Source organism: Epinephelus fuscoguttatus, linkage group LG3 (genome assembly GCF_011397635.1).
Source record: "Epinephelus fuscoguttatus linkage group LG3, E.fuscoguttatus.final_Chr_v1".
NCBI lineage: Eukaryota > Metazoa > Chordata > Actinopteri > Perciformes > Serranidae > Epinephelus > Epinephelus fuscoguttatus.
The window spans coordinates 2,615,289-2,643,224 of record NC_064754.1 but is presented as its reverse complement, the minus strand read 5'-3'; the positions used below and the strand labels follow the sequence as shown (position 1 = coordinate 2,643,224).

At 40.9% G+C, this 27,936-nt stretch overlaps 2 protein-coding genes across 2 annotated transcripts; both read right to left on the bottom strand.

The window, feature by feature from the left end:
- Positions 1 to 1,066: 1,066 nt before the first annotated feature.
- acaa1 (acetyl-CoA acyltransferase 1) lies at positions 1,067 to 14,267 on the bottom strand. The gene is made up of 12 exons (XM_049572548.1): positions 13,535 to 14,267; positions 9,996 to 10,089; positions 9,145 to 9,202; positions 8,983 to 9,062; positions 8,862 to 8,904; positions 8,667 to 8,765; positions 6,178 to 6,258; positions 5,511 to 5,701; positions 4,924 to 5,103; positions 3,795 to 3,850; positions 3,293 to 3,438; positions 1,067 to 2,788 (listed from the first exon to the last, which is right to left on the bottom strand). Exons 1-12 carry the CDS (start codon positions 13,715 to 13,717, stop codon positions 2,713 to 2,715), a joined length of 1,287 nt encoding a protein of 428 aa, XP_049428505.1. The 5' UTR covers positions 13,718 to 14,267; the 3' UTR covers positions 1,067 to 2,712.
- Positions 14,268 to 14,856: 589 nt separating this feature from the next.
- btbd3a (BTB (POZ) domain containing 3a) lies at positions 14,857 to 23,503 on the bottom strand. The gene is made up of 5 exons (XM_049572545.1): positions 23,353 to 23,503; positions 22,726 to 22,974; positions 21,455 to 21,545; positions 20,860 to 20,978; positions 14,857 to 20,654 (listed from the first exon to the last, which is right to left on the bottom strand). Exons 2-5 carry the CDS (start codon positions 22,893 to 22,895, stop codon positions 19,622 to 19,624), a joined length of 1,413 nt encoding a protein of 470 aa, XP_049428502.1. The 5' UTR covers positions 22,896 to 22,974; positions 23,353 to 23,503; the 3' UTR covers positions 14,857 to 19,621.
- Between the last annotated feature and the right edge of the window lie 4,433 nt (positions 23,504 to 27,936).

Sequence of the window (27,936 nt, the reverse complement as noted above, 5' to 3'; positions counted from 1 at the left end):
AGACTAAATGGCTGTTTGGGATTGGTCCTTAGAGTTGACAGAAAGTACTGTGGTCACAACATCCTTAGAAACATACAGTAAACCTTTAGAATCATTACACACATGAACTCCTGATTAATGCTGCTAAAAAACAAAAGGCTTTTTTATGTCTAGGTGGGGGTAGAGGAGCTCTGAACTACGGTGGCCTTTAAGTTCATGCTGCTACAGTGCAAATAATTTTCCATATGGCAGCAGGACTGCTTGACATATTTGTACCTTGATTACAGAAAACAGTCTGCAGTCCTTCATCCCACAGCTCACCTCTCCTCCCGCCCATATTTACCTGTTTCACTTAAAGAATTAAAGCAGCATAAATCAGTGTTTTGATGAGCAACATAAAATCAAAGGCACTTAATCAGCTGCTGTTTGAAATATTTCTTCTATACAAGTATTAACAGCTAAAGTGCAGCAGCATTCGCCCAGTGACAGATTGATTTAAAGGTTGAGTCTAATCTCTGGAGCCCCTTTCAGACTTAAACCTTTCACACTGCTGAGTTGATTTATCTGTTGAGTCACAGCTGTTTGAGCTTCATGCTGACTCTGTTTAAGTATTAGGACCAGTGTGTACTAATATGAACGTAGTAATGCTTTCACAACATGCTGCCTCTGGCATTAGGTGAGAAACCTGCATATGAGGTGACATGTTTACAGCAGCGTGACGCTAAAGGACGAGTTTATTACATTATCTATGTGGCCCAGGTGTGATCACTTACACTGCCGGTAATCATACACACGATAATGTTTTTACACAGCATGGCCACCGATAACAAAAGACCAGTACTTGATACTTTTATGAGCTCATTAATTAAAAGTGGTTTGAATTTGGTCTGGTGCTGAAAGGAAGAGCTGTCGACTCTTTGTGCCTTCCAGTGAGATAACAAGCTTAAAAAACAGGTTAACAGATTTTAAAGTCTGTCTTAAAGCAGCAGTCAGGTAAACATATGAACACTGGAGCAGCTTTTCCTTGCTGTAATCTGTCCTCCTGCTCATACCGGACATTAATTGATCTCTTTATTTCAGTGTAAGTGAGAAGGGACAAAATCTACAGTCCTCTTTCTCTGCAAAAAATGTATTCCAAAGTTTATCTGACACTTGAGGAGTCTGAATTAGACACTTAGACAAGTCTGTTTAGTATGAATTTTAATTCTGTTTTTTAACTACACAGAGAAAACTTCATACTTAACCTGTAAAGACGTATTTGAAACTGCATTAGGAAGGGATCTGTTAGTGTCTAAGAGAAATGGGAGGAATATTTACAGCAAGCAAAACCTGTTCCAGTGTTCCTGTGTGCACCTGACTTACTTTAAAATAATGTGAGGCTGTCCTTTAAGCTTGTTGTCTCACTGGCTGTAGCATCACCATACAATATTTTATGGATTCTTTAGAAGATACGATGTTTGCTAAATCTGCCACGATATGATTTTGATTCGGGCCTGCGATAAATATGAGACGATTGGTCAGAGAAGACGCTGCACAGAGTCCACATAGTGGTTTTTTTCCAGCAGAAAAGCACTGGCAGTGCTGGGAGCACTTTATCCAAGCGCCTCATAAAAAACACCACTGCTGATTGTTTAAATGATGCACTGCATGTGGGTTTTGTTTCCATGACAACAATATCTTGACACTAACATTAGCCAGTTAGCTAAAATAACGCTACACTAACAGAGGGTTGACTACAGGGTCAACTTCAAGCTTACGAAGCCAATGGTGATAACAGTACTACCCTCACCAGTGACATGTAGTGCCTGCTGCCGATCTGCTCCCACAAAACGACCTTTTCTGTCTGTGTTGCGACAGTTAGAGATTTTCAACTTAAAGCGCTCGGAGCGGCTGCAAAAAAATGTGGAGGGCTCTGGAAAAAGATGCTGGGTGCGACGCCTTTTCTCCAGGCAGCTGCATACGCTTGCTCTTCATTGAGAACAATTGAAAAAGGACACTGCTGTGAAGACAAAAAAACTTTAACCTACTTTAGATTGACTCCACTAAGACATAACGCATGGCTCTACAACGAGAAGATTTAACAAAAGTATAAAATTCGGCTCGCTAATAACTGTCAAAGTTCAGCTTTACATAAATTAGCCTAGCAGCTAGCAGAGTTTTCCCTCTACTGACAGCCTAACAAATTCCATGCATTATTTCTACTTCTTACACACTGTTGGTTTAAGTCACTGCATCCTGCGGCAGAACAGCGCGGTTTAATTCCAGCCTGTATGAGTATTTTAATCACATGGCAGCTCTGTGTGCATATAGCATGATCTTCTGTTGACCCTCTTTTCTCCAAAATCCCCCAGTGATTTATTCCTGAGAGGAGAGTAAATATCCTCATTGTCTTTGTCATGGCTGCTTGTCATTATCTGCCTGGCGTCACGTGCTAGTGACACAAACACGCCTTTGGAATTTCACAATAAGGCATATCTTTGAGATGGTGATGTGGATCAGTGTTTTCACTTTACACTGATGATTGGACAGTAAAGAGAGACACCAGCTCTTGGTTTCCGAATCTGACCAAAGCAGCTCTGGTAGCCTGCAGTCGGTGGCCATGCTGTGTAAATATCATGATCTTGTGTAAATGTAACTGATCACACCTGAGCTGTGCAGACGGTCTGAAGAAGGTAGATTACGGGTCATGTCTGAAAGGGGCTTTGAATCACAGTGACAGTCTTGAGTTGGCTCCTACGGTCCGGGGTATTCAAACACAGCAGCCGCTCCCATCCCAGTCCCGATGCACATGGACACGACGCCGTACGCCCTGCAGACAGGAAAACATGAGAGGAACAGTAAGAACAGTCACCTGATCACACTTTAAACTAGTCTCAAGTAGGGATGGGAATTGATAGGATTTTATTTATCAGTGCCATTATTGATTCTGCTTATCGATTCCTCCTGTGAATTTTCTGTCTAGAAGAAGTAGACCTTACAGGTTTTCGGTGTCAGCAACACAAATTTTATTGAGATACGGTGCTGCATAAATTGCACGTCGCACTGTAAGAGTTCTTTTGGCGAAGTGAAGCCGCGCTTTTGACCGCTTCTGTCTCTGCGCCATTACGTCTTCTTTGTTGTTGAACGTGCTGCTGACTGACATCAACATTTAGATTCGGCGTAATGAAAAGAATCGTTAAGCATAAAGGCTACTGATGTCGATGAATTGAACCAGTTGGAACTGGTTCTTAACAGGAACCGGTTCTCGATTCCCATCCCTAGTCTCAAGTGTTGGTAACAAATGATAATTATTGAAGCATCATTTGAGACGAACCTTCGGCCTCTGCGTTTGAGCTCGTTGAGGAGCGTCACCACCTGTCGAGCTCCGGTGCAGCCCAGAGGGTGACCCAGAGCGATGGCTCCTCCGTTAGGATTCACTTTCTCCAGCGGGATCCCCAGTTTCTCCACACAGTACACGGCCTGAGCAGCAGTAAAGGGTCACACACAAATAAACACACACACACACACAAATAAACACATTTAGACCAAGTGTTTTCTTTTTCCCACTGCAGAGACTTTTGCCTCCATCTTAACGTCTCTATTCAAACAGACTACAGACATCATGGTCGTCTGTTTCTTTATTTTCAGTGGAAAATTCTCCAACAAAAACTGTCCAGAGTAACAAGGACACTGATGCTAAAGAGACCTACTGATGTGCAAATAAAAAAACATTGGGATGGAGGCAGAAATCTCGGATCTCAGACAAAAAGATAAAACCTCTGAGCAGGAAGTAGAACTGCAAAAAACACTCCATCAACATCTGGCTCTGAACTCACCTGACTGGCAAAGGCCTCGTTGATTTCAAACACGTCGATATCAGCCACAGTGAGTCCTGAAGAGGGAAACAGGGTTGAGTTAGAGGAAGCCTTTTAGCCAAAAGATCAATAAAGTCATCCTCTGAGGAGCATTAATGTCTGTGCTCAAGTTCTACTGTAGTAGCTGTTGAGGTATTTTACTGCTGCACACTGACGTCCCTGCAGCCACACTGCTGCACAGACATGCTCACATACTTGCCTGTGTACTTTGTACACAAACCAACAATACATCTACTTTAAGAACTTGACGTGGTGACACTTGAGGAAGCAGTGGTGGAAGAAATATTCAGATTTTGTATTCAAAGATAGACTGTGCAAGATGTGAGATTGGACCCACTCTCAGTGTGTGGTGGGGTTTTTATGTGCAGACTGTGCGCTCTGCTTGGATCTCTACTTTTCTTATTTTGCTGTGTTTGGGACGTTGCACGGCACAGCGCGCAGGTGAGCTCTGGACTTTATAAAAAAGGTAACAACCAGGTAGTAGAAACAGGCACCCAAGAGGAAGCAACGAGAATCTGACACACAAGTTTAAGTTATAGCCTCAAAATTTACTTTAACGTACCAAAAGAAAAAGCACTGATTATCTAATTTCAGAATAAGATATGTTATTGGATTAATTACTGATGAGTTTATGTGTCGATCACATTAATGTTGCAGCTGGTAAAGGCAGAGCTTATTTTAACTGTTTTATTTGTTGGTGATATTCTGTATAAAAAGATGAAGAAGAGAAGTAATTACAGTTGTCAATTGTAGTGAAGTAAAAAGCACAATATTCCCCTCTGAGATGAACAAGTATGAAGTAGCAGAAAATATAAAGGGCTCAAGTCAAGTACAGTGGGCGTGTCTTATTCTACAGGTGTGGAAGAGAGCGTGCGGTGATCTGAGTAACAGCTGATCAATGTTTGATTTTGGATGAAACGAACATCTGTAATAACAGAACAAAAGTTTGCAGGTAATCAGTGCCATCCAACATCTTGATACTACCGTTTTACGACACCCTCCGTCGATCCCGAAGGGAAACGTTCAAGAACCAGAGCTACTTTGGTGCAGAAGGTGTTAATGAGGAGGTTCATGTTCACACACATCTTACCTGCCTGCTGCAGAGCTGCAGGGATGGCGAATGCTGGTCCAATCCCCATCAGATCTGGAGGGACACCCACCACTGCGCTGGCCCTCAGGACTCCCAGGACGGGCAGACCCAGAGCCTCGACCACAGACCTGCGACCAAGCAGCACGGCTGCTGCTCCGTCACTCACCTGGCTGGAGTTACCTGAGACAGAACATGTGTTTGTGTCAGTCAGCACGTTAACGAGCACAGTGAAGTGGAGCTACAGTCCCAGCTGGACGAGGACATTTAACTGGCCTGCTGTCCTTGTCCCAGTATACAAGCACGGGAGAGGAATCCATTTATTGAGCCAAGTATGTGCGACTCCTCTACGATAGGGCTGCAACTAACAATAATTTTCACTGTCGACTAATCTGTCAATTATTTCTTCGATTAGTCGACTAATCGTTTTATCAAAAAAATGTGTTAAATTGTTGAAAAACGTCGGTCTGTCTGTCCCAAAGACAGTCAGACTAACATGTGTATTTTAAAAGTCTGGTTTTAGTCGCACTAACACAATCAATGTATTTTCTCTGAGTGGAATGAGTTCACCTGTTAGTGACATGACTGACCTGCTGTGGTGCTGCCGTCAGGTTTGAAGGCCGGCCGGAGTTTTTGCAGTCCTGCCAGAGTCGTTCCCGCTCTGATCCCATCATCCTTAGTGACCGTCACCTCACGCTCCTTCCCCTCGTTGTCCACAAACCTGGTGGTGACGGGAACGATCTCCTGGTCAAACGCTCCTGTGCTCTGAGCCCGGGCCGCTCTGTGTGAAGGACGTCACACAACAACACATTAATACAGTCGTTTAATTAAAGAAAATGTTCATTTCAAGATGCACAATATGCAGAGTGACACAGTACATACAGCAGACTGTCTGTGCTGTCAATCATGAGCAAACCATTTAAGAAGAATTAATAAAACTCCTTAATCTGTGCCAAACACTAACTGCTTGTTTTTCCCATCATTTCTTTCCATCAATATTTATTGACAGGTTTTTGAGACATTTTTAATTAATTTAATTAATAAATGCCTTCATGTCATCACACGCTACAGTTATTAAAAACCTCTCAGAACGTTTAGCTGTTACATGTGTTTTAGGAAAATGTTTTTTTTTTCTCAAATGTGCAAATTTACAAAGCAAAATGCATCAAAATCAAATATTTTACACGCCTACAGCAGGAGACTGTTGTGAGCACACAGATACGCAGAGACACAACAACACCAAACACTTTGACTCACTTCTGCTGAGAACTGAGAGCGAAGGCGTCCTGCTTTTCTCTGGAGACGCCAAATTTCTCTGCCACGTTCTCTGAGGTGATGCTGCAGAAACAAGGAACATACACATGGACGGTTATTTCAGATGCATCAGGTGCTGGTGTTGGTTTATTATATCTAATATTATAATTTTGGGTTGCCATAACAAATGTCAGGATAATACACTTTGTAGTCTCAGTGGTAAAATTTGGAATTATGTCAAATATATTTTAGGGCTGTGTAAGTGTGGGAGTTCATAACAAATTTCAAGATTATAAATACATTTTGGGGTCATATGGCACAAGTTTAGGATTGTGAAAAATACATTTCTGGAGCGCTGTGACAAATTTTGGGATTCTAACAATGTTTAAGAGAAAATAACTGAGATTAACCCCAAATTTTGGGATTATAAAAATACATTTTAGGGCTGTAAAACAAAAAAGGGATCTTGACTAGTACATTGTGGAAAAGCAAACAACGTTTGATAAAAACAATTACTGAATATGATCGCAGCACATTTTTGGGCGGGATAGCAAATGTTAGAATAACAAAGTTTGTGGTTTCAGTGGTAGATCTTAGATATGAAAACATTTTAGGGCTCTGTAGCTTTGGGAATTCTCTAAAAAATTATTAAAATTATTTTCAAAATTATACATTTTAAAAAGTTGGTTATGTGTGGCAAGAAGACACATTTGGGGGAAATAGGTTTTGTGGCATTTGGATGTTTTTGGATTATATTATAAAATATTTTGGGCCATATCACAAAATTTAAAATTACAGCCATTTGGAGGTTGAACAAAAATTGTGATTATAAAAAAACTCCCCCACAAAATATAACAAATTGTACAAAATACAACAAATTTAGGGATTATCATCAATTTTAGGATAAAACAAGTTTGAGATTAACAGCAAATTTTGTGATCATACTGATGGTTGACCTAAATTTTGGAATTATGAAGTTAAATAAAATTAGGGGTTATAACAAAATAATTTCAGGACTGGTGTAACAGATTCATGTTTTATAGCAAGTTTAGGGATACAAATAATGTTGAAATGTGTTTTAATATGTTTAATTTTTTTTATGATTATACAAATTAAATTTTAGAGATCTATAACAAAGCTTTGGAATTTAAAAAAACAGTTTGAGAGACACATTGAAATAAGTTTTAAAATATAATCTGAAAACATCCAAATGCCACAAAACTTATTTCCTCAAAATTTGTCTTCTTACCAGCTGTAACCCACATTTTTTTAAATACATTATATCTTAAAACGTGTTACATAATTCCCAAAATTATAGAGCCCTAAAATGTATTTATAATGTCCCAAAATGTGTTGTTTGTGACCTCAGATACCCCCACAATTGGCACATTGTTCCCAACATGTATTTTAGGATACCAAAATTAGTAGTAGCAACCTCATATTCTGTGACAATCCCCAGTGTGTCTCTCAAAGTGTATTTTTTAAAATTCCAATTCTCTGTTACAGATCTCTAAAATTTTAATTTGTATAAATCATAAAAAAATTGAACACATTAAAACACATTAACATTATTTGTATCCATAAACCTGCTGTAAGACACTAATCTGTTACACCAGTCCTGAAATGATTTTGTTATAACCCTTCATTTTATTAACAGCCCTAAAATGTGTCTTTATAATTCCAAAATTTACGGCAACCATAAGTATAACCACAAAATTTGCTGTTAATCTTAAAGTTGTTTATCTTAAAATTGATGATAAGTTTGTTGCATCGCTCTGAAAGCATGTTTTTTTTGATTCATCTGCAAATGGCTGTAATTTTAAATTTTGTGATATGGCCCTAAAATGTTTTAAAATATAATCTAAAAACATCCAAATGCCACAAAACATTTTAGGGCCATATCACAAAATTTAAAATTACAGCCATTTGCAGATGAATCAAAATTTGGTATATAGAAAACATGCTTTCAGAGCGATGCAACAAATTTATAGATTATCATCAATTTTAAGATAAAACAACTTTAAGATTAACAGCAAATTTTGTGATTCTACTTATGGTTGCTGTCACAAACACAAACAAATGGGATTACAACAAAAACATTTTGACGTTGGTATGACAAACTTGGGGATTATAACAAAATCTTTTTCATGTTGGTGCAACAAATTTGGGGATTCTAGCAAGTGTGGGGATAAAAACAAAAAAATTTGTGATAAATTTTGTAATGATATTAATTTGAGGGCTCCATAACAAAACTTTGGAATAAATAAAAACAGTTTGAGAGGGTTATAACACATCAGGGATTGTCACAAAGTTTAAGGTTGCTAAAACTAATTCTAGTAGCATAAAATCCATATTTGGAACAATGTGACAGATTTTGGGGGATTTAGAGGCACAAACAAACTGTGGGATTAACCCTCCCTTAATTTAAATCCAGTGAGGCTCAGTCCTCGTCTTTGAGTTCTGACACAGTGTCGTGCAGTAGGTGGTCTCACCCCATCGGGATGAGGCAGTCTCGGGCCTTGTCGTTGTCCGTCAGCCTGGAGCTCAAATCTCCAGGGTCTCCCATCCCACGCAGAGACATGCTCTCCACTCTGACACACACAAACACACACACAGTTTACACTCTGTGAGAAACATTATTTTATTTGAGCTGCATCACTTACTGTTGGGATGCTGAATAAACTCACCCACATGCGAGGCCCAGGTCAATGGATCTGCTCCTGATGGCTCCTGCACAAACAGGGTTGAGATCAGAGTGAACACACGGTACGTTAACATGTGATGAAGAGAGGAGTGAAGAGTGTGTACCTGCTATGTTAAACACAGCCTGCAGCCCGGAGGAGCACTGTCTGTTGACGGTGTAGACGGGCACCGTCTCTGGAAACCCGCTGAAATGAAGACAGAGCAGTGAGACGTGCTGTGACTGAGTGAAGGAGGATGACTGTGTGAATCAGTGATGAAGAGTCTGACCTGAGGAAGTGAGCCACTCTGGCCATCATAGCACCGGCACCGGGCTGCAGCACGTTGCCTGCAGACAGCAACACAGTTACTTCAGGAATCTTACTGTGTTCTGTTTCTACTTCATTGATATTTGCATCATGAATTTGTTTCACAGCCAGTGGTGGAAGACTTGGTGGTTGTTGAAGACTACAGTGTAAACATGCTGTCACAAGTGGAGCCTGACTGACACAGTGGTTGGCCTGTTGGATCTATCACAGATCAGTGTTGGTATAAATGTCCTCTGGTGTGAAAACTGATCTTTTAACAGAACGTAATAAAGAAAAGTTGCTTGGTATAATTCAGAATTATTAAATGAAGTTTACTGGCTCAGTGCACTCATGTCAATTTCCTGTCTCCGTATCTGTGTTTGATCAATATATCTGAGGGATGACAGCAGAAAAATGTTTGTACACACACACACACACACACACACACACACACACACACACACACACACATAAATTAGCTGATAATATTTTGTATTGATCATCTTAATCTGCAGAGACTGAATTAGTCTGAAACAACAATGTGCAGTGAAAACTGAAAAGTAAAATATTTCCCTCTGAGATGTGGAGAAGTTTAAAGATGCATCAAGTGGAAATACTCAAGTAAAATACAAGTACCTCAAACTACACTTGAGTAAATGCACAGAGCAGTTTTATTTTTTATTTCCAGATGTGTGTGTGTGTGTTTTCAGCTCTGCTAACAGACAGCTGCTGTAAATGATTGACGTTAGATCAAATACTAAAGGAGCAGCTTCACTTCATGAAAACGACACGACGGGTCAAAGAACGATGGGTAGAACAAAAGTCTCGTCTCACCGACACAAACGTCTCCCAGTTTGTCGGCTGACAGTCCAACATCTGTCAGCACAGCTGTCATGACTGCACTCAGCAGCTCGTCAGGCGTGGTGTCCTGCAGACACAAGGAAGGGTTAAATCACACCTGATCTCCCTGCAGCGCCGAGCAGGGAGCACTCACAAGTACAACTATGTAAAAATACTCTTTACTATTAACGTCCTGCACTCTCTTAGTTCCAGCCCACTAATCATCCACTTCAAGCACAGTGTCGTGTCACAGTTCTTTATTAAGAACTGTTCACATTTCAGCATCTAATCTGGTTTTTAAAGTGATTTAATTTCAGGTAAACAACAAAAATTAACCTTGTTTTACTCATTAAACAAAAGATAAACAAATGTTTGTATTCCAACTGAGGAAAAAGTTCGGACACCCTGACCCTCTAACAGCTAGTGGTACCCACTTTGGCTGAAATAACTTCAGTGAGACGCTTCCTGTAGCCCTCTACCAGTCCCTGACATCGGCCTGAGGAAACTCCTCGATGCAGAATCCTCTTAGCTGTGAGATGTTTCCTGCCTGTGCATTCCATTTCAAGCCCCCCCACAGCATCTCAGTGAGATTAAGATCTGGGCTTTGGCTCAGTTCTCAGTCCTTGATGGATTTACTGGTATGTTTTGGGTCATTGTCACATTGCAGGGTTCAGCTCTAATATTTTTACAGACTCTCTGATACACGGTAGAGTTCATGGTGGATTCTATGATGGTGAGCTGACCTGGTCCTGCTGCAGCAAAGCATCCTCAAACCATGGCACGTCCTCCATGTTTCACAGCTGGTGTGAGGTTCCTGTCCTGGAGTGCTGTGTTTGGTTCACGCCAAACATGCCTTCTGTTATGGTGTCCAGATAATTCAATCTTAGACTCATCTGTCTCTCATCTTTTGGGGACCTCAGAGTTGCATCTCTGCTTTTTGCAGATGATGTGGTTCTGTTGGCTCCATCACACCGTGACCTCCAGCATGGCCTGGGGCAGTTTGAAGCCGAGTGTGAAGCAGTCAGAATGAGAGTCAGCACCTCCAAGTCTGAGGCCATGGTCATCTGTCGGAAACCGGTGGATTGCCCCCTCTAGGTTGGGGGAGAGTTACTGCCTCAAGCGAGGGAGTTCAAGTATCTCAGAGTCTGGTTCACGAGTGAGGGCAAAAGGGAGCGTGAGATGGATCGGTGGGTCGATGCGACTTCTGCAGTGATGGGGTGCTGCGTTGTGGTAAAGAAGGAGCCGAGCCAGAAGGCAAAGCTTTTGATTTCCTGGTCCATCTGCATCCCAACGCTCACCTATGGTCATGAGCTCTGGGTAGTGACTGAAAGAATGAGGTCACAGATACAAGCGGCTGAAATGAGTTTCCTCTGTAGGGTGTCTGGGCTCAGCCTTAGAGATAGGGGGAGGAGCTTGAACATCTGGAGGGAGCTCGGAGTAGAGCCGCTGCTCCTTCATGTTGAGGTGGTTCAACATCTGATCAGGATCCTCCTGGGCGCCTCCTGTTAGAGGTGTTCTGGGCACGTCCCACTGGTAGGAGGCCCCGGGGCAGACCCAGAACACACTGGAGGGATTATATATCTCATCTGGCCTGGGAACACCTCGGGGTCCTCCAGGAGGAGCTGGAAAGTGTTGCTGGGGAGAGGGACGTCTGGGGTGCTTTGCTCGGCCTGCTGCCCCCACGACCTGGCCCTGGATAAGCGGATGAGGATGGATGGATGGATGGATGGATGGATGGATGGACTCATCTATCCAAAGAACACTATTCCAGAAGCTCTGGTCTCTGTCTACGTTCTCTGGCAAACTTGAGTCTGGCCTTCATGTTTCTCTCAGAGAGCAAAGGTTTCCTCTTTGCACACCTGCCATGAAAGTTAAACTTGTGCAGTCTCTGACTGTAGAGCCATGCACTATCACATCAACAGTAGCAAGAGCCTGCTGAAGGTCCCATGATGACATTTCAGGGTTTTCGGACACTTCTGTTAGCACCTTGCGTTCTTCTCTTGGGGTGAACTTGACTGGACGTCCACACCTGTTCGTGTTGGCAGCTGTTTTGAACGTCCTCCACTTGTAGACTATTTTCCGGACAGCAGAACGACTGATTTCAAATTCTTTTGAGATCCTTTTAAATCCCTCACCAGGCTCATAAGCTGCTACGATCTTCTTTCTGACGGCCTCAGACAGCTCTTTCAATCTCACCATGGTGTTCACTCGCTTCAAAAGTCAGCAGCACAGCAAATTGTCTGAGGTTTAAATAGGACACGCCTCCTGTAACATGCTCAGTAACCATGTTCTTATCATGTGCACCTGATGTGACACAACTGTGTTATTTTACCTTTTAAAATTACATTTTACAGAAAGTTTTAAAAAGTATTTTCTTTAGTTTTAATTATTAAGTTATATTATTTGAATCTCTCAGTATTGTTAAAATTGATATAAATATCCATATGTCCAAATATGGTAAAAATAACAACAACAACAACAACACAGGCTTTCACATGACTGTAAGTAGTAAAAGTACACAAGTATTGTCAGCTACAAGTTCATAAAGTATCAGCAGTAACAGTACACAGGTATCCTCAGCATCATGTAGTCAAAGTATAAAACTATCACCTGAGCATCAATCAGTCATTAAATACATAAATAAGTCAAGTCAAAATTTATTATAGCCTCAATGGGCTGTACATAAAAACACATAAGCAAATTACAAATAACACAACAAATAAAATACATAAAAACAAGTGAAATGACAATGTAGAACAAAATAAACAAACAAAATGAAATGAAAAAAAAAAAGTGAATTGGTAAATAAATGCCTAAATAAATACAGGAATAAATAACAATATAATTACAGGAATAAATAAATACATAAATGACTAAATATTTGAATGAATGAGTTAATAAAGAAATGCTTAAATAAATAAATACGTAAATAGAATGAATTAATAAATGCCTGAAGAAATACAGGAATAAATAAATATGGAAATCAATAAATGTATAAATAAACAAATGTAAGTGTACAACAATGTACAAATAAATTTGAGATATTTATGTCCTGATAATTATCAATGTTCATTTATTCATTTGTGCATGTTAATATTTATTTTGATTTTTTTAATCTAGTTATTCTTTTATTTATTTATAATGTATTTATTTATTCATTTAGTTACTTATTCCAAGTTATTTATTTATATCTCCATTTGTTTATTTTCACATTTATTTATTTGCACATTTATTTCTCTATTTATTTTAAGTTATTCAAGTATTTATTGATTTATTCCCGCACTTATTTATTATTTTATTAATTTCTGTATTAATTCATAAATGTCTTCACTTAATTTTAATTCTTAAACTGCTGATAATATTTACACACTTTAAGGTTTTAAACTGAGTGCATTAGTGCTGTCACAGTGTGGCATCAGTACTGTAACTAAAGTATCTGAGTACTTGTTCAGTGCAGGTGATGACTGTGTCACTGTATCACCTTCATCATGACATCATCACGACATTTCCAGCAGGTAAACGGACACAGTTACCTTAAAGGCTCCTCTCTTTGCTTTGCCCACAGCGCTCCTCCGTCCGTGAACAACCAGCACGTCCTCCGGGCCGCTGCTGCCCGCTGAGCCGCACTCCGTCCGCCACACATCCCGGCTGAGCCCGGAGGAGCCGGAGGAGCCGGAGGGACACAGGTGGCCCGAAATGATTTGTAATCTGTTCATAACGACGACAAAACACCAAAGTTACACAGCTGCAAGCGGCCTGTGTGATTTGTACTCTGCCCTCAGCTGTCAGGCTGCGTCACTTCCGTGTCCTTATACTCAGGACGGAAAGCGCGGAGGGACAAACTACAGCGAGTTGAACGGTCCTCATCCACGTTCTTCTTCTCCAGTTTGATAGCGTTAATAAAACTATTTTATTTTATTATTTAACTAGGCTACAGTTTTTCTCATTCCTATTTATGTTATATTATCTTAAAATATATTTATTATTATTGTATTTATACAATTATTTAATTAGTATTTTACATAATTATTTTATTTTATATTGTTTTTTAATTAATTTTGTTCTTGTTCTTGGCATCCATATGTGTAACATTACCGCCACCTACTGGATCTTGTCAGTTTTGCAGTGTATATATTAACAGTATCCACCCCACACATGTATGATCATGTCTGTATTAGTTTTTGTTTTATCTTATTTTCTTTGATTGGCTGTGTTTCATATTGTTGTTCCATACATGATGTTAAAATGATAATCTGTCAGTGTTATCAAATTATATAAATTCACTTATGCCACTTTTACAACAGTGATATTTAATTTATAAAAATCATGCATGCTTTTAAAATGTGCATTTATTTGTTATAGTCTGTTAAAAAAGCAGTGACGATTTTTTAACGATGCACATTCATAGTGCTCTATGTCCTGTTTTACTGTATCATGCAAATGTTGTAAAGTAGTAAATAAAGTACTCTGATCTAATATTATACATCATCTCAAGATACTTATTTTTACTTATTTGTGGGCTTTGGGAAGAGTATCAAGTATTTTCATGTCAAAAGACTCAAGTCCAGGTGAAGTCAGGAGTCACTGGTGTTAAAATCAAAGTTGATGTCCTCACCTCTGGTTAAATTCCACCACTACATGTTTCTGCTCAGTATCACAGCTGCTCTTTTTATTTCTATCTTGCATGTCTGCCATTTTTTTCAAAGGAATGTCTCCTTTAACTGCTCATATAATCAGTCATCTCTAAAAAAAAAAATATGAGTAATGACTCAGAGTTAGATTTTCTGCAGGTGGAGAAGAAACTAAAACTTTTAACCCTGACCTTTGCTGCTCGATCACACAGAACTCAGACAAATCGACTGAACCTTTTATTTCCAAATTAGTCACAACACATTCATAAGGCCACCGACTCACTGCACATTCTGGTTGGAATCAGATAACAGGAAACAAGGACATCCAAAAATATGTTTCTTCAATATAGAATCATATAAAACAGTTTTTTGTTCTCCTCCATTTTCAAAGAGAGCAGACGGAGGAGGAGGAGAAGAAGAAGTGCGTCAGGACACGACCATGGGAGTATTTACACACGACTGCAACATTAAAGCAACATTAAATCAGGATGTAGCACGAACATGATGTCAGGTTTTTCAAAATAAAAGCACAGGAGTTGCTGACTATCTGTCGCAGTGATGTCTGATAAATGCTAAAATGCAACACAAGAAAAGTTACAGTTACTGTTAAAATCCTTCCAGACAGCCTGGCAGACTGCGGGGTGGGCAGGTAGAGTTTCAGGAGGATTGTGGATGAAATGCCCCTTTAAGTCACCACATGTCACCAGAGAGGAAGACGACAGCACAGAGCACCAGAGGAAGGTTACGGTTTGTCTAAAGTAGTGTATAAAAACAGACAGGAGTGTGATCAGCTGTCAGATAACAAATATAAAAATGTATTATTCAGCTTTAAATACCAAAACAACACAGGTCAGAACACACATGCGTTTGTAAGTTCTTCAGTTCTTCAGTAACAGCAGGAACGTTCCTTAAAATGAAACCAAAGTTTGAACATCACGGGAGGAAATTATCAGCTGACCAAGCAACATTTGAACATTTTACTGTCTCTGTGGTTCTTTCATCTGAAAACTGAACTCTTTAAGGCGAGAAACTGAAAACTTGTTTTTACTGAGGACGTGACGGCAGCTCGTGAATGAACCGTGAAACAGCGTGTTTCGAATTTTACTTATTATACATCTGTTTGTACACATTGCACATTAAAGGAACAGTGTGTACGATTTACGGGGATTTAGTGGCGTCTAGCGGTGAGGATTGCAGATTGCAACCAGCTGAAACTTCTCCTGGTTAGAATTCCATTTGTGTTTATTGTTGAGAAGGTTTTTACCAGGAGCTGAATTATCCACAGAGGTCTCTTCCTCTCCGAGAAAACAGACCAGCTGATTTAAACCGCTATAGACACTGAATAAAGAAGCTTCATGTAAAAAAAAAAACTGTTGTTTTTTTTCCGATGCTGCTCGTCATGGAGGGGCTGGTAAGCACGGTGGCTGACAAGAGATCCCAAATGTCTCTATCTAGAGCCAGTGTTTGGTTTGTCCGCTTTGGGCTACTGTAGTAACATGGTGATCTCTGTAGACGAGGACCTGCTCCCTGTGTAGATATAAACGCCTCATTCTAAGGTGACAAAAACAACGATTCTCATTTTCAGGTGAGTATACACTAAGGAAAACACACTTATATTATATTTCTGCCCATATATCCACCTACATGTGACACACTGGAGCTTTAACACACATTTAAGAGTCACTGAGTTTAGTTGTTATAAAATGTGCTCTGCAACAGGCTGTCTTTGTCAGATTAATACTTTTAAAGGGTAAGTTTGGCATGGTGGGGCTGTGTGAGGTACTGATCCACAGTGCATGTCTGTCAGCTCTCCTCCAGTTTGGAGAAGCACACAGGAAGTTAATCAATATCCTGCTGTGGGCGTGGTCGGCAGCAAAATGTATTATAGCCACCTAAAAATATCAGTATCAGTTTAAGTAAATGCTATGTTTGGAATATTTTCCTCTCTCTACCTCACCGTCAGACAGTCCTTTAGATGCTGAACTGAAACTGTTATCTATGTTCTGCTCAGTCACCAGACTACTGTCAGAAATAGTCATTTTACCTCGCTGAACGCAGGAGCTGCTGGTCAACCGCTGCCTTGGTGAGTTTGTTTGTGTTACTGTGTGACTTGGTGAATCCACACTGACTCTTAAACACACCAAAGTCCAGTACAGTGAGTACACACAGCTTTTATCTTAAAGAGTGAGTGACTAACGCACAGCTACGAGACACACACCGGCTCCATGACGTGGCCAAATGCAAGTACGACACTGAATGTATTAAACTGTGTGGACCTACAACAAATGACGAAGGAGAAATCTGGACCGGTTGGGAAGCACTGACGTAACCACTCGAGGCAGCGTGAGACCAGCAGCTCCTGTGTTCAGTGAGGTAAAATGAATGTTTTGATGAAGGCATTTGAAGGAAGTGTAGCTAACAGCTTCAGTTCCACATCAGAAGGGCCATCTGACAGTAACATAAAGTGCTGAAATAAATAAATAAATAAAAATAAATCCAGCATACACTTAAACTGATCTATGATATGTTTCGCTGCTGCCCCCCCCTCCACAGCTGTACGTGACTTCCCGCCTGCTTCTCCAAACTGGGGGCGCACTGACTAGGCCTACATGATAACTATGTTTGGAGGATGACATATAGTCCCAGAAACAACTGTGATAGACTACATTACTGTCATTTTAAGAGCATTTTATGCCGCTGATGTAACGACAATAAAACAGCACAACAACACGTCACTCTTTCAAAGAGCAAAGAATTCTTGGTTATATTCAGATGCTGGAATGTGGAGAGGAAATTAAGATATCCTGAATAAAACACAACGGGCAGCATCACAGGATATATGGACGGGACCTTGATCATTTTTCTGACCTTGACAGATCGGTAACATTATCATCATGACAGGCACAGTGTTGGCCATCATCTGCTGCAGGTAATACCCTGACTATAGGGAAGTACCTCACACAGCCCTGCTTAAAAAATACAAACTAACCCTTTAATGTGTCCGTTTAAGAACCGCCTCCATAACCAATCAGCTCTCTTGACACACAGAGCTGCACCACACCCAATCTGGAAATCCATCGGTAAAAAACAATAAATAAATTTTTCCTTCCTTTACCTCTGGAGGCACAGCCCGGAGTTTTCAACTAACGGAAGTGCAGGGGCCTCGGCGATTGCTCACGCCCTTCACTTCCGGCGGTGCCCCCAGGGGATCGCCGTGTTGTTTACAAATACTTCGGGTAGAAAACCAGCAGAGTTTAGCTATATATCACATTTTTCACGTCACTATATCACCGTGTAGACTAATCTGATGTTTGTAAAGTCTATAAACACAACGACTGAACAAACGTTACTATTTCTGTGTGCACATTTTATAATTAATAACACGGTTATTGTAGATTAGCTGGGCTAACTGTTAGCTGTTAACGTTAGCCGTTAGCGGTGTCTGCAATAACCATAGACTGTATAAAAATAAGGTAATAACTCAATAAACGGTCCATGAATAAAATATCTTTTCCAGCGGATATCTTAGTTTCAACATGATTGAGCTAGCAAAGCAGTTTTGTGTTGCTATGTGTGGTATTTATTCAGTTTTGGGAAATCACGATGTCTAGAAAGCATCAGTGGCTGCAGCTGACAGGGACAGTTAGCAAAGCTAACATCAGGACGTCATCTGTTAAAAGCCTCCCGTTGTCGGATACAACATGAAACTACTCCAGTTAGCTCAATCATGTTGTAACTAAGACATCCGCTGGAAAAAATATTTTTTTCACGTTGACGAGACGGCGTTTTGGGTGGAGCGGTTGCCATGGTCGCGGAGCTTGCTGTTTCTGTAGGTACACATTTCCTGGGGACACCGGCACGTCTCGGTCACGCCCCCTCCATTGTGATTGGCTAAAGCACAGCATCGTTCAAACTCAAAGCCCCGCCCCCCCCCTCTCTAGTCAGGGCTGCCGACAGATTCTACAGTGTAAATTGCAGAATCTGTCTTGAGAGATTACACCACACCTAGCTGAGGTTTGGGAGGTGTGTGTGTCGGTTCCTCTGTGACCTACAATAAGTCCGTGTGGGGGAAATAACAAAATATTCTCAGTGTATATCTCCGTACACCGCCTGAGATTTCACTGCATGATACTGGATTTTTTGCCAATATCCGATATTTAACAACTTATTCAGCCGATAACCGATATCGATATATCCACTTTTTTCCCCATCTGATTTTAGTGATCAAGTCTCTTGTGTAGTGGAATTAACATCATACATGTATACTCTTATCATGACGGCCCACCGGCAGATGGAGACATGAAATAGAAACCTTTTTATGTACGTGATATTCATTCATTGTGCAAAATAAGAAAAAGCATGTTGCCTGATTCTGACGAGGTCATTTTAAAGCTAATATCAGTCGATATCGATGACGTGCTGACATTATCCTGCATCCCTAAACTTTCCTTCTACATCTCTGGGTGTGTTGGGACATTATGGACAAGCTGTATAACAATGACTGATATCAGCACTGCTTTATGCCAATATTGGATTTTTATCTAATATCTGCAGCAATTTGATGAAGTACTTTGATTTATCAGGTATTTGATTCTTGGACAGTCCTGTGTGGGTATTTCATTCATTCAATGTATTTTCCACAAGAAGTGTTTCATTATTTATCATAATATAAAACAGTATAAACTATGCACCTATATCTCTCACCCCTAATGGTAACCAATGACTCCCAGGTTTGTTCATAATTCCTGTTTTACGAAGAAAAAGTGAGACAGCGATGAGCACAACTCAATGACTGTGAAACAAACACAACAATAGCGTAGGTGTGAAGGAATGTGAGGATTCAGACTTCAAATCGTCGCGTCTCAAAGGCTCAGCAGTAAATCCAGGAGTCCGTCCCTCCTCAAACAGCTTCCTGAGAACTCGTCTCCACACTTTTAAAGTTAAAGTCTAAATGGCAGTGAAGCAGGAATCTCCGCAGCGGCGTCCTTCTCAGGCGTAGAAGATCAGTTCCGGGATCTGGCCTCCCTGCACTCCGGTGCCGTTGGTGCTGTCCGAGGAGCACTGGAACTGGAAGGTCACTTTACCACACTGCACCTCTGTCATGCCCTCCTGGCCGAAGTAGCTGAGCTCGTTGCCGTCCAGCACCACGCTGGCGGTGTAGAAGGTGTCAGGCTCGATCTGCACTGGGTAGTCAAACGACACCGGGAAGGTGCTGCTGGAGCCGTCTGAGAAGTACTTGATGATCCTCTGAGCCATCGGCACACCCTGGCGTTTCAGCTCGATCTTGGCGCTGTACTCAGCTGAACCGCAGCTGGAGCCGTACAAGCCGAAGCCAGCGATGAAGACACGTTTGTCCACGGCGAACTGGATGCTGTCACAGCGGCCTCGATACCGCCACTGGTTGCTCCTATAGGCACAGGACTGGAAGCGGTGGCAGCGCTGTGGCGCCAGGCCTTTACGAGGTTTGGTGCAGAACAACAGTTCAGGCTTCTTGGCGGCGGTGTACCACAGGAAGATGTCATTGGTCTCGTTGAGTGTGAGAACACCGGACTGTGCTGCTCCGTTGGCAAAGTCCTCCAGCATCATGGTGGGGATGCGGATCAGGTAGATGGCTTTCCCCAGCACCAGACGCTTGTTCTCAATAGTCGGCGTCAGGTCTTGTCGTTGACACTCGGCCTCGGCCCAGTTCAGCGCCGCCTCGAACACCACCATCTCTTTGGCGTTGAGCGTCTCCCGCCGCAGGATGCTCTCCAGTGTCTGGGCATCAATGTCACAAAAGCCTTCGGAGCGTAGCGCGAGCTCGGCCTGAGCGTCAATCACCTCCCAGCAGCGCTGAGTCAGGTCCGGCTCCTCGAACAGGCAGCTCTGGGACAGCAGCACGCAGGCGTTCTTGGCGCTCAGGCTGGTCTCCAGGAAGTTGACACAGGCCCGGGCCAGGTGAGGCACGATGTACTTTTTGGCGGCGTAGAGGGTGGCGAGCACTGTGTCAGCACACAGATCGATCTCATCACAATAGATATACCTGGGAAGGTAGAGGGCAACATTAGTGCATTATTTTCACTTGTTCCACTTGTTTTATGGTGAAATAAAATTAAATCTAACCACATTATGTTCCTATTTGTTATATATGAAGACGTTAATGTGTAATTGTTTTGTGTGTCTGGTGTTCCTATGGAGACAAAGCTAAATGCCCACAGTCTATGAACACTGAATGACTTCTGACATACTTCAACATGGCCAGGAACGAAGGAGGTTCCACGTCAGGGATCCGGATCTCGTCCTGATCCTCCGCCAGTTCTCCATAAAACATGGCGTGGAACACGGAGCTGCCGACGGCCAGGACGTACTGACAGAGCAGAGGAACAACGTGGACGACATGAGAGACAAAATCTCCACTTACAATAGATCTGACTCCCTCAGCTGAGCCTCTTTCATCTGACTTCCTGATGTAGCCTTCATGCAAAGACCACATTTCAGTCTAATATTTGATCCTTGGCCTGATTTTTATGACTGAACTAATTTATTTTTAACATTTTTTTATTACAAGATGATAATCAAGATGTCATCTAGTCATATAAGGTGTAAAAATAGTTTCTTCAACATGCAAATCTTCATGCTACTGCTGGTTTTTCTGCAACTTCTGTCTTGTTCCTGTCTCCAGTTTGCAGCTTCTTTGGTTTCAGTCAAACAAAAATAAAGAAAAATCCTTCTTTGATTAAACTGTGATCTCCAGTGTTGCAGGGGCAACAAGGCGTCACTTCATCTGACAAGTTATGAACCACAAGGCACCACACGCTTTTAATAGCGTGCGAGGGGTTTTACCTTGTGTCCTGGTACTCGCTGTGTCCCGCCAGGCGGCCCGACCACAAAGTGAACATCTGCCATCATCTCATTGTTGAACATGACTGAATTCCTGCAAGGACACCAAATTTATAAAGATTTCTTATTACAATACGTAAAAACTCACACCATAAAATCTAGTACATGAAGTTAAAGGTATTGTTTAATCATAGAAACAAATGCGACATGTTTAAAGCCTCCTCACTGAGGATCCTCTGGTCCTGCAAACACCCAGTGACAGCCATTGTTTTAAAGGTAAAGTACACTAAATCAAATCCTTGTGCGTGTTCACATGCTTAGCCAATAAAGCTGATCTAAATAAAGCAGATTCTGAGTGTAATTTAGAAGCTTCACACATGGAAAATGAGAATAAAGTAGCCTTAGCAATGCTTTTAGATTTGGAAAAACTTGTCCATGGGTTAATCAGGGACAGATTCGTTCAGATAGGTTCCCTGCGAAGGTTTCTTTAAAAATCAAATTAAATTAAATCACATTATTTGGCTAGAGTTTGCCTCTTTATTGGGAAATGTGTACACACACACACACAACACACTAATTCAGCCAATTAAAAAAATGAATTCATAACTTTTTGTAAGACCCAGTTGAATATTGTGATAAAAACATGTGGTTATCATAACATCCCACTGCACACCTGGATTGGCATCACGACACCATCTGAGACACACTGCTGTACAGTAGTAGTATGGGTAATGGAACGCACATTTGGTTTCTATGCACCACATATCTGTAACAAACTCCCAAAAAACTGCAGGTCTGCTGAAACTCTCAGTTCTTTTAAATCACCATCAAAGACTTGACTTAAAATGTAATAATTATTTATTTCTTACACTGCACTGTAACTTTTACTCTTGTATTTTATTCTAATCTCCAGGTCTTTGGTGGCATTCTTAATTGCTTTTAAATGTCCCTTTATACTGTGTTTCTTTTGCACTTTGTCTCAATGCCTTTAGTGTTTTATGTAAAGCACTTAGATTTGCCTTGTTGCTGAGATGTGCTGTATAAATAAACTCGCCTTGCCTCTGAATACTTCATATGATTACTGGTGTTTCCATGGTTGCTCTGTTTTGATCACAGTGCGATTTTGTGCACAGAAATTAATTGGGATACATGCAGAGCCAGTGTCTGTACAGGACCAGTGTGGGAACATGCCCTCTCCTCTCCTCATCAGCTGTCAGCCTCCTCTTGGCTCAGACAGCTCACCCCTCTCTGCAGCAGTGCTGCCTCAGACTGACCTCTCCCGGATGGTCGGGTACAGGCCCTGCCAGTTGCAGCAGCCCTGTGCGGCGGTGGCGGTGTTGTTGTTGGTCAGGTTCTGCTGCTGGTACTGGTGGATGGACGAGGTGGTGCTGCTCGCTGAGGCGGAGGGGACCAGCTTCTTGGTGGGAAACAGCTCTGCAGCCATTATCTTCCAGTCACACAGCAGGCCGGCTCATGGCAGCTCCCGGGCCGGGACTGAACTGCTGCTGTCGGACCGGCAGAGTCTGGAGAGCACCGCCGAGAAATGTACTTTATATTCAGACACTGACACAGCAAATAACTTTACACAAAGTCTGGATTCTGCGCTCTTTTAGAGCTAAGTTAACGTTAGCCATGCTAGCTACACACCCGAGTCATCCTCACCAGCTGGTTTACCTTAAAGTTACTTTAATAACACCTGACAGCATAAAGGAAACAGTCAAATGAATTTAGTGTAAAATAAAAAGTTATCTAGTCACCGTCAAAACCCCGGAGGTTTCCTTTTAGCCCTAACTTTAGCATGTTTATGCTAGTTAGTTAGCTGACTAACTAAAAGCTCGTTTTTCGAGTTAATTTCTCGGTCAGCGTTAAAATGTTCGGTGAATAACTCAGTCTCCACTTACTTCAGTGTTATTCGGAAGTAATAATATTCATATTTCCTCCTCACATGAAGCAGTTTTTGAGAAGTTTAACAGAACTGGACGCTCAGCTTTGTTTACAGTAGCTAGCTAGCTTCTTCTGCTAATGTTTACAGCAGAGCAGCTCATCAAAGGCGCCGCGCTGCCACCTGGAGGCCGGAAGTGACAATGACGGGCTGTTGTTCTTCTTCTTTGGGTCGAATGGCGGTTGGCAAACCAGCTTTCAGATGCAATACTGCCACCTACTGGACTGGAGTGTGGAGCAGTTGATGGGCTGGAAACAAACCCAAAAAATAAAATAAAATAAAATTAAATTAAATTAAATAAAATTAAATTAAATTAAATTTTAAAAAAAATTCTCTCTATTATTTCTGAATAGATTCCCGGATGTAATACTGTGCTTTTCCTCAGTTAGTACTGTTATTAACCCTAACCCTTCTTTCGTCTTCATACCTGTTGTGATCTATTAGTAGATTACTGACATTTCCAGTTTGTCACAGTGTGTACACATTTCAGTGGGATGCTTCCCTATTCTGTGGAGGTTGTCATTTAATCCTGTATCCTTGGACAGGTAGTTACAATGTCTTTTAGTTTATTGAACATTTATAAAACACATAAGAACATGCAACATCTCAATAGAAATTACAGTTAAGAAAATAAAGACAAGATATATTTAATTTCCACATTCTCCTCAGGTAAAAGAGATTAACTTCAAAATCTTGAATGAGATTTATATAATGAATAAATTCCTAGGATTGAGATTAAATTTTGATGCAAATAATTGTACATTTTGTGACAAGGAAACTGAAAGTTTGGAACATGTGTTATTCTATTGTGAACCAGTTCAGTCCCTCTGTGGTATATGTAGTGTCTGCTACAGTCCAGTGTATTGTATTGTATTTTTTTTGTAAATCAATGTGAAGCATCCATGTTGGTGTGTAAATAAACAAATGCGTCACCATCATGATATACAACATATTCCTTTATTGTTGTTACTGATAAAATCTGTCACTCTCCCATTTTGAAAAAAAAGAACAACAATGAAAAAAGTGAAACAACACCTGTATGTACTTTATGTACAGCCAGATTAGCATCTATAATCTCTCTGTAATAGGTTCACTGTACACATTAAAGGACAACAATCATTTACAGGCAAACCGAACAGGGTTTTATTCAGTTTGAAGGTTCAGCTCTGCCTTTGGCCACTGAAGACAACAAAATATAGAAACGTGAAGAGTTCAGCTGCCTACATCACTACCGGCTAGTGTTCCTGCTGATGTAGTGTGAGTGACCATAATCGGCTCCTGTGGTTTTATAATCAAAGTGTAAGATGGTAAATGTACGGAAGCCTATTGACGCCATGCCAGGAAAAAAACTGATCAGTGTCAGGTAATAACATGAAAAGTGTCTTCTTATAACAGGATGTTTTTCCACGTTTTTACAAGATATTTTCATGTTCTAACAAGAAAAGTTTGATGTTATAACAAGATTAATAAGTATAATGCTATGACACGTTTCTTTCTTTACAAGAAAAGTTATAACATGAAAATAAATCGTAAAAATGTGAAAAATATCATTATAACAAGAAACTTATTGTAAAAAAAAATAAACTTTTCATGTATAACAAGAAACTTCTCATGTTATTACCCGACACTGATAGTTTTCTTTCCTGGCCTGGCAGTTCTATGCTTCCGTATAAATGAGATTAAATTATTGGCAAACACACTGATTCTATTGCTCTGAAAGTAAAATAAAGTAGACAGATATGAACGGAGTCTGGTGTCAGTTGATTCTGGATTATTTGAGGATGATAATAAGCCAAAATATGCAGAAACTAGAAATACCATCCCACGCAGTCTCCATCCATGTCAGTGAGAACATGGATGCTTCACACACAGAAGATCTATACAATCAGCACAGTTTCAAGATTAGAGTCACCAATTCAGTATCTGACCAAATGTCTCCCCTTCTGTTCCTGAGATATGACATTAAAACATGATGATGTCACAGTAAAGCTGACCTTTGACCTTTTGACCTTCAATATTTGATCCTGTCAGACATTTGTGCCAAGTTCTGTCATAATTAGCGTTTGAATTCTTGAGTTATGGACAAAAACGTCCGAGTGGACGTTTGTCAAATTTAAGGAAATTCCCTTAAGGTGCTCTTGAGATTTCAGGTTTATGACAATGAGACAGATGCAAGGTCACAGTGACCTTGAACTTTGACCACCCAAAATCTAATCAGTTCACTGTTGAACCGTGTGAACATTTCAGAAATGCCCTGAGGCCTTCTGAAGATATCGTGTTCACGAGGATGGGACGGACGGACAAGCTGAAAACATAATGCCTCCAGCACGGCGAGCACCAGAGGCATACAAAACAAAAACTTTATTTTGTTTAGGCTTGACTTTCATGCCACAAACTGTCTTCTGCAATCCACACTGGATGTGTCGGATGAACCTTTCTTGTTTTCTTCTGGATTTGATGTGAAAACTTTGGATACAGATAAGTGCAAGAATTACAGCTGACATAATGGCAAAGTCTCGGCCATGTTGTTGAGCCCGGTCTCACTCCAAAGTCGTCGAAATCTGGCACTTGGGCAGTGACTTGCGGTGTCAGAAACCAACGTAAAAAGGCATCCTTTAACATCAGCATGATACAAGTCTGGTTGCCTTTATCGTTTAACGGCGCCCGGCCCATCAGTTCGCAGTGTTGTACCAATGTAGTGCTTTTATTTTGAAAGAGACTGTTTTGTTTGTTTGTGTTTGAGACTGTGCGTTTAAATTTCATGTAACAGGCTGAAGTTGACACGGCGTCCCAGAACGTCAACAACCAACACACCCAGGGTACCTCTGACGTCGTATGTGGACGTGGAAAGTCCATGACAAAAACATCGATGTGTGACGAGGTCGGAGTGAGAACGTGTTGTATCCTCACACGGATGTGAAAAGACTTTTAAAAGTGAACAGCTGACTCCAAACTGACATTTCTGTGACTGAGCTCAGACTGAGACGAAGCACCAAAACAACCAGACTCCGTTCACTTTCTGCATAACTTTAAAGGTAAGCTGAAAATCAAACTGCAGACTTACCGTCACATAAATAACTGTTTGATCTTTTGGCTCAACTCGATAAATGATCCGCTGACTCTCACTTTCAAATTTCCCTTAAATTACACCACGTTTATAAATAGATCTGCTTTAATACTTAAAAACTGTACACATATCTGCTTACCCTTTTTACACCGTTTCAATTTAAAGAAAAGCAACACGGAGTTTCCCTCGACCCCACGAACACAGCTGCATGTTTGAGATGATAATTTGGTAGAAAGCGAAAACAAAGTGTTATGTAGTGCTGAGAGGTCAAGTCATGTACATGTACTTCTTACAACACCAGCAGAAACCCCAAAGGAATAAACTTCACTTTTCAAGTAAAACAGAGAATACATCTTTAAAAAAAATATCTACCTGTATCTTACAAGTCTGTCACCAAACACAAAGAGTCGTTTAAAAAACTAGTTAATCGCTCCAAATAATAATAATTACACAAAATACAATATTTTCAGGCAGTCAGCATATAAAGCAGTTACAAATCTGGGGTTTAGGAACTAAACAGCTGTTACTTAAAGTGTTGCACTATCGTTATTTCACAACAAAACGAGCTAATTAGCATTAGCAACAACAACTGTCAGGTTTAGTAGGAAGCATCTCGTCGTCTCAGTTCAATCTTTTGGCTTGAATTTGGCGTTTTCATAGTCATTAATAAATATGATCAAAGTAAAACAAATAAATGAGGAAAGCGTCACTGCAGGTTTTTTTTTTTTCTCGCTGCAGTTCGTCACAATTTTTCAACCATAAATATACCATAAAAAGCAGCAGGTTTTCAAACGCAGCCTCGCCACCACAAAGCTGATCAAAACTACGCAAACAGAAGAGATTCAATCCAAAATATCTCACATCCACGTGAGGGGAAATAAAACTTTAAACCGGACAAGAATTCGATCCTGAAATATTTGTTATTTCAGATGCGTTAGTTTTTTCCTCCAGATGTTTTCAGGTGAGATTTCACTTTGGAGAGAAGTTCTGTATTTGATCTACAGCTATCAAAGTGTCACATGACAGCAGGTGTGTTTACAGGTGGAGGCTCGGTACAGTATATTACAGTTATCATTAACGACGTGTCACTGTCGCTGCCGTCCAAACACACTGAAGAGTTTCATTTCAAAATGACACATCTTTGTTTTAGTGTTCATGTTCAGTCAGTATGGATAAAAAGGAATACTTCACCCCACAAGTGACAATTTGTTGATCAGTTACTCGCCCATGTTACGTTACATTCATGAAGAAAACTCTTAAATGTGGGCGGGGTTGTTGTCACTCACTGCTCCGTCCAGCACTCGCTGTATTTCCTCATCAGCGGTGACACAGATGGAAGTCTGCACCTGGTTTATCGTCCACAGAACGAGGCTGCACGCCCACATTTTCACAACAAAATAGAACAGGCTGCAGTGAGAGTCTCTCTCCATGGGATATTTAAAAATAGCAGCTTTGTGCATTTAGTCCTTCTCAGGC

Coding starts and splice junctions, on each gene's coding strand:
- acaa1 (XM_049572548.1), bottom strand. CDS start 13,717: ATGAACAGATTACAAATCATTTCGGGCCACCTGTGTCCCTCCGGCTCC. Junction 6,259..8,666: donor GACTGCCTCATCCCGATGGG/GTGAGACCACCT, acceptor TTGTTTCTGCAG/CATCACCTCAGAGAACGTGG. Junction 3,439..3,794: donor ACGAGGCCTTTGCCAGTCAG/GTGAGTTCAGAG, acceptor ACTGCTGCTCAG/GCCGTGTACTGTGTGGAGAA.
- btbd3a (XM_049572545.1), bottom strand. CDS start 22,895: ATGGCTGCAGAGCTGTTTCCCACCAAGAAGCTGGTCCCCTCCGCCTCA. Junction 21,546..22,725: donor TACCCGACCATCCGGGAGAG/GTCAGTCTGAGG, acceptor GTGTCCTTGCAG/GAATTCAGTCATGTTCAACA. Junction 20,655..20,859: donor TCGTTCCTGGCCATGTTGAA/GTATGTCAGAAG, acceptor CTACCTTCCCAG/GTATATCTATTGTGATGAGA.